This window comes from Hyposmocoma kahamanoa, unplaced genomic scaffold (genome assembly GCF_003589595.1).
Source record: "Hyposmocoma kahamanoa isolate Upper Pololo Valley unplaced genomic scaffold, ASM358959v1 63, whole genome shotgun sequence".
Lineage (NCBI taxonomy): Eukaryota > Metazoa > Arthropoda > Insecta > Lepidoptera > Cosmopterigidae > Hyposmocoma > Hyposmocoma kahamanoa.
In genome coordinates, this window is record NW_020653851.1 from 15,445,135 (window position 1) to 15,456,493 (window position 11,359).

At 38.3% G+C, this 11,359-nt stretch overlaps 3 protein-coding genes across 3 annotated transcripts; 2 read left to right on the forward strand and 1 right to left on the reverse strand.

Annotated features, from left to right (window-relative positions):
- Positions 1 to 797: 797 nt before the first annotated feature.
- LOC113230458 (DBF4-type zinc finger-containing protein 2 homolog) lies at positions 798 to 1,748 on the reverse strand. Its single transcript, XM_026464399.1, has 3 exons — positions 1,395 to 1,748; positions 1,022 to 1,318; positions 798 to 947 (listed from the first exon to the last, which is right to left on the reverse strand). The coding sequence occupies exons 1-3, from the start codon at positions 1,731 to 1,733 to the stop codon at positions 906 to 908; spliced, it is 678 nt and encodes a 225-aa protein (XP_026320184.1). The 5' UTR covers positions 1,734 to 1,748; the 3' UTR covers positions 798 to 905.
- Positions 1,749 to 2,575: 827 nt separating this feature from the next.
- Positions 2,576 to 3,421, forward strand: LOC113230490 (small proline-rich protein 2H-like). Its single transcript, XM_026464446.1, has 2 exons — positions 2,576 to 2,818; positions 3,045 to 3,421. Exons 1-2 carry the CDS (start codon positions 2,585 to 2,587, stop codon positions 3,231 to 3,233), a joined length of 423 nt encoding a protein of 140 aa, XP_026320231.1. The 5' UTR covers positions 2,576 to 2,584; the 3' UTR covers positions 3,234 to 3,421.
- A 3,909-nt stretch (positions 3,422 to 7,330) lies between these two features.
- LOC113230268 (sperm mitochondrial-associated cysteine-rich protein-like) lies at positions 7,331 to 11,359 on the forward strand. Its single transcript, XM_026464120.1, has 2 exons — positions 7,331 to 7,547; positions 10,864 to 11,359. Exons 1-2 carry the CDS (start codon positions 7,372 to 7,374, stop codon positions 11,057 to 11,059), a joined length of 372 nt encoding a protein of 123 aa, XP_026319905.1. The 5' UTR covers positions 7,331 to 7,371; the 3' UTR covers positions 11,060 to 11,359.

Here is an 11,359-nt window from a genome sequence, read left to right on the forward strand (position 1 = left end):
TCGCTTCTTGGCCCTGGACTACAATACAACTGGTGCACCTCAGTGGACCACGGGCAATTATTTTATTCCGTAGTCTCTTGGATTTTTTTTATTTTTAAAAGTCGTGTGTCTGGTAGTAAGCGAAACGCATTTGCATAACAGTTGCAGTGCCACTCAGAGGTTTAAATGGCTTAGAACTGAGGATCACTGCCACTGCGCCCGTCACCCTGAGACATAAGTTGACAAGTCCCATGTGCCTGTAATTTCACCAGTACTTTACCCTTTCCAACCGATACGCAGTTATGCTCGCATTTATTTATTAGAAGACAGCTTGGCGGCAGAAATAAGTAAGGTGGTAGTACTTCACTGGGCGAACTCTTTGACATGGAGCTCTACTGCTACTAAATATTACTTACTTAAAAAAGTGATATTTTTTGAAAATATTTCTTTGTATAAATACTAACTAAAATACTAAATAAAATTATTGAGGTGTAAGTTATCCATACGGGCCCAGCGGCCACGTGACGTTCGAACGGCTGGTGACCTTATAAAAATATAATAAGTAGCTTGCAAGTCCTTAAATGATACTCAAATACACTTTACCGCTCATTATTAAACAAGGCACCTCTACGGAAATCGTTCCTCTACGGGAATCGGACTTCGTAATATCCACTACACAACCAGTAGTGCCATGCCTTTTGGTTCTAAAAATACTCGTATAGGTAAATTGTCTTCAGAAACGATTAAGGCATCATGGCTTTAAACAAAGGTGCATAGTTTATCTACCTATTCAAAAGCAATCAAAGGCAACGTCATAGTAGTTAAAATTATCAATAATATTTATAAAAAATAATAAAGTATGTCACGGAACAAACAACACAACACACAAACGATCACTTGCAAAGAGTAGAGTATCCTCCTTATCGCTACCGCAGGTTGGGAACGCAGACGTGTCTACAAGCATAACCCTGAAAAAAATGTAATTTTAGTACGAGCTCGATCTAAGTACCTACATTTAATGTTGTATAAAAATGATACTAACAAAGCGGTTGCTAGTATATCGCACGTTCGGGTTTCCGCGGTTGTAGCAGTCCGCTGGGAATCCTGATGGTCTCTTTGCATAGATGCTGTCGTGTACAATGAGGGGCCTGCGCAGGTTTACGGGGTCCATCTCGCAACAGGGACAACATCGGCGAACGAGGGGTAAGCAAGGTGGAGGACAGGGCGGCGCACGCGGGCAGATTGGTCGCTGCTTAGGAATTATTGGCGGCGGACACTGCGGGTTGCAGCACGGCAGTACCGGCTGGTGGCACGGTATCGGTTCTGGACAAGGAAGGGGCTGCAAAAAAGTTTTCGTTTTGCAATTCATATCACATGAACAAAGAAAATTAAAGTTATGATGGAGTTCTACTTACGGGAGGCATTTCACAAGGTTCTGGTGGTGGACAGCAGGGTAATACCGGCGGACAATATACAGGTTTTGGCGGCGGTGGGATAGGCTCACAAGGCGGTATTCGGCGGGGCTTGCAGCACGGCAGCTGGGGCACTATCGGTGGCACGTAGTCTGGTGGGTTCGGCGCCGGACACGGTCTATACACCGGTCTACACCTGCATGGCAGGCATGGCGTACAAGGACATGGTGGAGGACAGCACGCTTGGCAGCATGGCGGCGGTGGACAGCAGTTGAAACGACACGGTCCCGTGCCGCACGGTACAATTGGTGGACACGTCGGGCAAAAAGTACAAGCACACATCTCAACTTAGCACTTATTACTTTTCAAGCTTTTCAAGTTTACAATAATAAATTTATTTTAATATAATGGAATAATCAAGAATTTATTTAAGTATTTGATAAATTTTATAATTTTTGTAAAATATTTTTACATAAATTTTACATTCTTTGATGTTGCTTTGTCGTTGTGTAATTTAACAGTGTCGTAGCTAGTGAAGAATAAAATAATTATTGCATTCATAGTTATTTGGTTATATTGTAGACGTTATCAAAATCAATTAAAAATTTGTACTTTGAGAATTCGTTAAAAGCGATGTCGAGCGTTTTTAGTCCTCAGAGATTTTTGTCCTATTGAACCGAGTTATGAACATTGGGAACGCAGCTCCCATTGAAATTCGTGACTTATAATGTGGGTTTATAAGTCACGTATTTCACTGGGAGCTGTGAGTAATTTTATTAGGTTTGCGGACTGTCTAAATCCTTTTGTTTAAATTTTCCTGCTTACAGAATTTGTTTGCACTTTGTGCTAAACAAAAATTGTCTTGCCTTATGTCCAACACAACGCTACCAAATGTGTAATAGACCTTCAAGTCGGTTTGCTCTTATGATCTCATTGCGCCCCTGTTAGAAATAACTTCACACCCCTTTTTTTTTTTTTTTAGGATTACTAAAATGTCACGTGTTAGTAGCCATACCGGCCAGCAATATTTCTTACATGCCAGGCACAATATAATCTACGTCAAGCTAAGATTCAGAGAGGACAAAACCAAAGACTAAAAAGAATTAATGACACAACTGTGATTGGCAAAAAAATTAGGAAAAATTTTCAGTTTTGTAAAATTTCTAGAAATAAAATATACATATCTAATCAAAATGAGTGCCCCATTTTACAGTTTTGACCCATGCGTATGCTCAGGTCGGCCGTGTGGGGCTTGTTACCCGTATTCAACGAAACCCTGTGTGGCGTCGTGCAACGATTTGTCTCCTTGCTCCACGTGTCCTGGTGGCGGTTGTTCGCCTTGCCCCGCACCCGTACGCCCCTGCCCAACACCCTGCCCGCCACCTCCAGTTCTTCCCTGCATACAGCCTTGCCCTCCTTGCGACAAGGTATGTAGAAGCCTAAACAAGTCTAATACTTCATAAAAAAAACACAGGTTTTTATATAGTATAGGCGTTAGATTACTGGTGTTAGCGACTGTCGCAGCATGAATTAATTCAAATAAGAATTAATTAAAACTAAGACTTGTTAGTATTATTTCAATGTGCAGTATGTGCGTGTCGAATTTTTCACGTAATTTACAATAGCTAATAAAAGTATTTTCTAATGTTTCAGGGTCGAATTCCTACGGGATGTGATTTCTACCGAGAATCTATAGCAATTCCGTGCTGTCGCCCGAACCGATGCAAACCTTGTCCTTGCTACTGTTGCACAGAACCGGCAGTGTGCACGCCTAAGCGATGCAGCTTTCCGGGAACGCCTGTCTGCACGAACTGCTGCGGCCCATGCATGCCCTTGTGGTAGCATTGTGGAGTCTACAAACATTTTAAATCATAAATTAATGAACTTAAGTGCAATTCTGTCCTAAATAAGAGCGGAGTCACTCATAAAAAATAAGTGAAATCTATAATTGTACTTCGCGTGTTGTCCGTCGGCGTCTTTAAGATAGGCTGTTATAAGTTGAGAAAACGTCTTTGTACTGAATTAAAAAAGATTGTTAATAAAATGTATGTCATTTTTGTACGCGTGCGTGTGCATATGTGTGTTCGTGCGCGTGAATATCTGCGTGTGTGTTTAGTTACAGAAATGTCACTATTTACCTAATTCACTACTCACGTAGCACGAATGCTAGTTGTGATTAAAAAAAAGTGCGCACCTGGAACCTGCTTGTATTTAAATAGTGGCTCTTAATTATTAATACAAAAATCGAACACTCAGAAAAAACACTCAGAAAAAATTCCTTCGATCCGGTCGGATTCGAACCGACGTCTTCTTGCATACCGTGCCAGACGCTATACCAATTAAGCCACGGAACGAACCAACGGACATCACGAATTTTTCTAGTTGCTTGCGTCGTGTCTTTGTACTTGGTCTTTCAACGACTTTTTAGTCGTAGCGCCAGCTATGAGAAATCTATGACAGATTTATCACCCAGTTAGTACCTTTACAGCTACCAGTCCTGGCGAGAGATGTCGCTATTCACTGTATTAATTAAATTTTTATTGAATTGATATTCAATCATTTTTTGTGAAATTACTCCACTAGTTTGTCTTAATTATTAATACAAAGATCGAACACTCAGAAAAAATTGCTTCGATCCGGTCGGATTCGAACCGACGTCTTCTTGTATACCGTGCCAGACGTGGCTCTTACTTTATCAGGCTTTAGTTTCACAATGATAAAATTGTATACAACAAGGACTTTGTGGCTAGCATGCCTGCTGTGGTCTCGTGTCGAATTATAGGAGGCATTCATTAGGCATTTCATTTTTACTTACAAGGTGTTAAAAATTTATATATTAGATATATAGGATCGAATAAGAGGTAATAGAATAAACTCAGCACAGTTAAAGCAATGTATGTTTTATATTCAGTGACAACAGAAGTTACAAGGATACTATGGAAACGATCTTTATAGTAGGCATAAAACACATTAAAGGCTTCATGCCATAACATCCAACCCTGTTTTTGATGCCTGCAAGGTAAGAAAGCTCTAGGATCCTAGGTCCATATAAGGGCTTCGTCAACATATCAGCTAGTTGCCGAGCTGCCGGTACTTTGTACACTTCGATTATGCCATCTGTTACACATTCTCGTATATTCTTGTGCTTCGTTCTTTGATGAAATTCATATGGCGGATTTTTAGCTAGCCTAATTGCAGACTCATTGTCAATTCATAGGCTCGTGGGACAATCCTCATCTGTGATATCTTTTATAATCCTCTTTAGCCAGATTATTTCACGAGCTGTTTCACTAGCAGCTACAATTTCTACTGCTCTGGAGGAAATAGTCACGGTAGATTGCCGCTTACTCTGCCAAGATATTGGTCCTCCAGCAAAAAAACATAACATGCCAGTAGTGGCCTGTATCATGAGCACCTCCGTGATCAGCGTCGCTATAACAAAGCCAAGGGCTTTATCATTGCTATAAATAATTCCTTTCTCTAAGGTGCCTTTCAAGTAGCGTAATATTCGCTTTACATTTAGAACATTCTCTTTTGAGGGATTATCAAGATTTCGTGATACAATACTTACAGCATACGCAATATCTGGTATTGTACCTGTCATGAGGTTAGCCAATGCTCCCACTACTTGACGATAAGGGAAAAAAATTATCTTGATCTTTACAGGCTTCTTCTTTGTTCGACTTTACGATCGGTGTAGCAACAGTTTTACAACTCTCCATGCCGAATCTTTCTAGAACGCTTGAGTGTACGCTTTTTGATGAAGCCAAATAGAACCATTTGATTTCTATTTCCATTCCCAGAAAATAGTTTGCCGGTTTGCTTGAAATTTTAAAACGTTTTTCCAGCTCTTCTAGAAACGTTTTCGCTTCTTTTTCACTTGTTGAAGCGAAGAGACTGTCGTCGACATATAGGGCTCAAACGATTTTAATTATATCTCTCTTTCTAATAAACAGGCAATGATCCGCTGTACGGTTTAAATCCAATTTCTATAATGTAGTCGGTAATACATCGATTCCAACAGCGGGGTGCTTCAGTCCATATAGGCTCTTTTTCAACTTGAACACAAGCTTACTATCAGTAGTGTACCCTTCTGGAGTTTTCTTTCTTAAAACTTCATGACATGACATGACATGCTTGACGAATGCTGAAACTGTTATTTTTTTGTTTCTTTACTTTACTGTAACCAAAGTATGCCTAAACAAACACAAGTCTAATAATTTAATCTCGAGTGGTCTAGTCTATTCATAGATTTAGTATCTATGGGTCTATTATTATAAATGTCAACACACATTTTTAAACTTTTTTTAAAATTTATTTTCGAGATTACAACTGGTAACTTATTTAGTAAAAGTCACCAAACTGCTGTGCAGTTTGTTGGCGACATGCGCATTCTTACTTAATTATACCTACTTTACTGGTATGTAACATTACATAGTATTAATTGTACTTACTAAATAAAATATAAAATTTACTTTAATTACTTTAACGATGGCAAGGGAAGGCAAATAGGCTGTCTATGCGTAGGTATTGGCCTTTACCTGGGAACGTTGGACTAACATGTCATTGTATTGCAGGCTTTAAAAAAATAGTAATTTTTAACAGTTAGAGTTGTCATTGGGAAAAATCAGAAACGAGTGGATAATTTTGTTTTCAGGAACTGAGAATAACTAGTAAATGAGTCTTGTTTAATCTAAATTAAACATAAAATTATTTACCAATAAACCTAATGATGGAATAGCATTGTCATGTAATCTAGTTACATTCAAAGGTCTGTTAAAACGTGACTCTTCAAAATGAAGCGAACAAATGAAGATGGTCTTATGATCCAACGTTTATATTCGGCAGTCCTATGATTTCCAACCATTATTTCTTCCTTTTTTCATTTGTAGGAAAACTTGAAATAATAAAAAGAATAATAATAAAACAATAAAAACCTCGTAGTGAATTGTTTTAATAACAGAATATCGATAATATGTATGCTTACAAGATCAACACTATCTCAAAATAATCGTTAACAACAATCATTAAAATATACAAAATCTAAATTTGGCAAGATTTATAAATAAACTACTTAAATAAGTCTAATTACATGAAATATTTGGGCTATTGTGTGATTTATAGTCAAAAAAATATGATTTGCACTTTTTCTAAAGCCACATCCCTTAATGCTGTAGCGCCGCATTTTTATTAATACCTAATTATTCTCACTGTCAATATTTTTATTCAATTTAATTATAATACATGCGAATAATTCAATAGTACATTTGGAAAAACATTTGTTTTGACATTTGATGTACTTCCCTTTGATAACGGGTATCATGTACCCATGACTTAGACTATTCTTTTATTTTTTTCCATCCTCTAAGACCCATGAGGTTACTGCGAAATGGCCACGGTTGGCATTTAAGATGACGTTACGTATTTTCGATTCCCGTGTTTCACACAGATCAATGTAATGCTATCTCTTTTGGCTTAAGACGGCACGTAATAGTTAAACAAAGACAGTAACATGTTTATGTTTTCGACGTCGAAATGCATCATATACATATAACGTCTGATTTATTCTATGTCAACGTAAAAAACACCAAAGACTTCATGCCTTAACACAAGGTTTTCCATCTCGTTCACATTATATCTTCTTCTTCGTGTATGCAGCATCTTCGTATGTGGTATCTACATACATACAGGCCGATATACCAGTTGTCTTCTGTTTTGTAAAAAAAATTCATTGTCATTCACGTCATTACTTTACTTTTACTTTTTAGGGAAAGATAGAAATTTTCTAAAAAATATTAAAAACTTTAAAATACATAAAAAGTGGAAAAGAAATAGCTTCAAAAGCAAAAAACAATCAATGTAAGCAAAAATGTATTACGATTGACTGTACAAGTTAATAAGAAAAAAATATTTTAAAACATATTTACGTTAACAGAAGCACCAGGAGACCATAATCTTGTACGGGTGACGGTTCAGAAGGATGTCTGTGTTGCCACGTGGCTACGAATGCAACCGCCCATGTCCCAGATACGGGTGCGTTACAGGAGAATGGAGCGTATACTACAAGCGACCTCGGTGTGGCCAGCCGCGACCTCAGCCCTTCCAGAGAGAATGTACGCCGTGCTGCTTCGGACCCTCTAATGCACCGTGTGAAAGGTACCTCTACAATTTTTACAGGACTTATCCGTGTAGTCTTGACATCAAACTGTGTTGTAAGTAATCCTTGGGTTATGAAAATTCTCTATATACCTACATACGGCAAATCTCACACTGCGTGCGTTACGCGGTTGACAAAAAAATCTTGTATGAACGCGCGGGTATAGTTTGTGCCATTTAGCATCGCCATAGCGGTCATTGAATTTCATCCACAATTCGAACCGACCGATCGCCGATTCCCTATAAATCTTTCGCAAGTTTGGCATCACGTGATTAACATTATGAAAGTAAATGACTTAACTTAAAAAAATAAATGAAATTGAAGCATCACACTCTGTGAATTTGAATGTTGTAAACATTACATTTTTATTTAAATCTAGATTTATTATATTTGACTTACTATTGTACGTGTGTGTATTGTTGTGAATCTGCCTCTGTGGCCGAATGGTTACCATGCAGAGGTCACAGGTTCGATTCCCGGGCCGGAAGAAATATTTGTATGGCCTACATTTATTTGTCTCGTGAGTTTGGGTGTAATTTGTAATTGTCTATTTGTGTGTCCATGGCACCCGCGAGTCAGGGTTTCCCTAGTGCGGGGCAATGTGGAGTGTGTGCGTTATTATTATTATTGTTATTATTATTATTATTATAATGATTTATATGTGCATATGCACATATATATGTAATAAAAAATAAATATTAGCATAATATACTAGGTTTATATAAAACTGATAGTTAAAACGCAGTTCAGTTCAGTTATAATTTTACATATATTAAATACATAATTTTCTTTTATTGACATTTATAAACAATACCAAGGGTTTAAAAAAAACCAAATTCAACTATATTCTTATTTATTTTTACCCGCTTTTCACGACAGCTGCGTGTCTACCAAACTGCATTTCGTGTCGGATTGCGTTTGCATTCGGTCGAGTTTCAGAAACATTCTATTATAGTTTTGGTAGTTTGTTTTATTACTTTTGGAATTGATTTGGTTTATTAACTTGCTTTGTTATTTTTGTTTTGTTTCGTTGATTTTTATTTACTGGATACTTATTTGTTGTTAAATGAAGTACAAACTTGGAACTAGTGGCAGAACCATCTACCGGTGGCAGGGCCGTCGTCGCATTAATGCATAGGGCGCACAGTAAGTTTCCGGAACTGGCCACTTACATCAACAATATTTAAAAAGTAATTACAACATTTGAAAATGGAACTCTTTGGCTGTAGAGTACAGTTTGTTTCATCTAACTGTCACTTGTTTTTACACTGTGTGTGGCGTCATTTTAGAAATTGGTTGTCTACATCACCATGGATTTAACTCGTGAAAATTTTCGTAGTATGATTTTCTGAGACTTTAAGTGTAACTTAATAGCTCAGCGGAGCTTTGCTCGGTTTCAAATTGCTTTTGGCATTTGGTTTGCAGAATTCAAACGCGGTCGTGTGAATCTCAGTGACGAATTTCGTGATGGTCACCCATCCACTGCTGTGTACAACAAAAACATCGATGTTGTGCGCCGTATCATCAAAACAGACGGGCATGTGACGTACCCTGAGATTCGAGCATCTTTGGGCATAGGAATGAGTCAAATACAATCAATACTATACAAATATTTGGGTGTGAAAAAGCTGTGGTCTAGGTGGATCCCACACAATTTGACTGAGGCTCAAAAACGGATCGCGTCACTTGGTGCAATGCCATGCTTACCAGATTCAACGAAGGGGCGTCAAATTTGGTGTGGGACATAGTAACAGGTGACGAAACATGAATTTATAGTTACGATCCCAAAACAAAGCAGCAATCGAGCGTATGGGTCTTTCGAGATGAGCCAAAACCAACCAAAGTGGCGCGCGTGCAAAGTGAGAGGCGGATGATTGCTTCTTTTTTTAATAAAACTTTAACCGTGGCTACTGTTGCTTTGGAGAATCGTTGTACCGTGAATAGTGATTGGTACACGACTTTTTTTTTGCCGGAAGTTATTGACAAACTCCGTAAAAATAACCGTAAACGCCGCATCATCTTGCACCACAATAATGCCAGTTCTCACACGACCAGACAGACAAATGAATTTTTGAAGGTGAACAACGTTGACCTTATGAGCCATCTCGGGTACAGTCCCAACCTGGCATCTTGTGACTTTTATTTATTTCCAAAAATTAAGAACCAGTTACGCGGTCAACGATTTTCATCACCTGAAAAGGCTGTTGAAGAGTTTGAAAAATATGTTTCAGAGATTGTCACGGAGGAGGGGCATAAGTATTTTCAAAATCGGTTCATTCGTATGAAAAAGTGCATTAACGCTAACGGAGACTATTTTAAGAAACAATAAATTTATCGCTGATCATTTATAGTACTTTTTTCTTATTCATTCCGGACAACTTATAGTACACCTCACGTATATTATATAGATACATTATATAATTTTTTTTTTTATTATATAAAATGAAAGCAAAATATTTAATCAATATGATTCCTTACTATTGAAATGTTTATAACGCCTGATGTCAAAGGTACGTCAAAGTGACCTCTACCACGATACGCCAACGATAATCCTTTCGCACGCTACTAGGAATATTGGAGAGTATCGTTCGTTAGTAGGAATGACTGATTGATCGCTATTGCCATGCTAAAAGGCATAATAATATGGCACATAAATAGTTTCAAACACGATTACAGCTCTCGGCAAGTCGCTGCGCGTATTCTGTTATCTACGGTTTTACCACAGATTACTTAATAGTTGCTAAGTAACAGATACTTCACTCTCGTACAGAATCAAAAGTACCTACGTTATAATAGCCTACTAGATCTGACTCCATGACACCAGGCGCTCATTACAAGGAAAAATTAACCTAAGCACGCGCTCAAAGAGTTGAAAATAACGTTACCCGCCGTGTGCAGCCGCGAGGAGCCGAATGCTCATAAATGGAAAACTTGTATGAGCGCTACGTCGCCACACTCAGCGGTAGGCACTTATCGTGTAATCTTGAGGGAGTAACGGAGCCCTGGTTATACTACTGCGTCACTTCAGCGGCACCTAGGGCCTATTGCAGGATCCCAGTTTTCGTTAGCGGCTACACTTCACTCTGTCTGTCACTTTACCGCTATTGCCTTACGACATAACACTCGCGAATGGCTAAGTCCAATAATAAGTTCTCCATTTGCTTTATAATTCTTTGCTCTTTACATTAGTGTTGGTACTTTATAAGCAAAATAATGTCGTGAATCGATGACGGTATATTTTTTCTGACGATACTGATCAAAATTCCATGTTCAATATAGTGAATAACTATAGAAGTATCTAATAACAAATTTCAGGCCGTGTTGCTACGACTATCCGTGCAAAGCGCATTGCTTTAACCACGGCGCGTGTACAAGACCTAGTGGTAGATACGCTCGCACTGTGTGGTACCCAGGCGAGTGCTGCCCCAGGGTGCCTCCATGCCAGGCGTTTACATGTCCCAACCCGCCTTACCACCCGTGCTGCTACCACACGTGCAACAAGCATTTCTAAAGTATTGTGTTCACGTGTAAGTGTTGTTGAAAAATATATCTGCGCGATTACATAAGAAAATTTTTGAAAGTTTTTGACGTATTTGTATTGTCGAGCTTTCCCAACCCCTATTTCGAATGAAAAATTATGTAATGACGTGTGAATTTTGTATTATTAAAATTTGAAGTATGGATACATTTTATATTAATGATTAAAATTTGAATTAGGCTATTTTGAGAGCTCGAGTTCACGTCAGTAGTCATTCGTTACATTTCCATGCGAAGTGGGGCAGGAAATCACTTCGTGAACCGTCATCTGTTC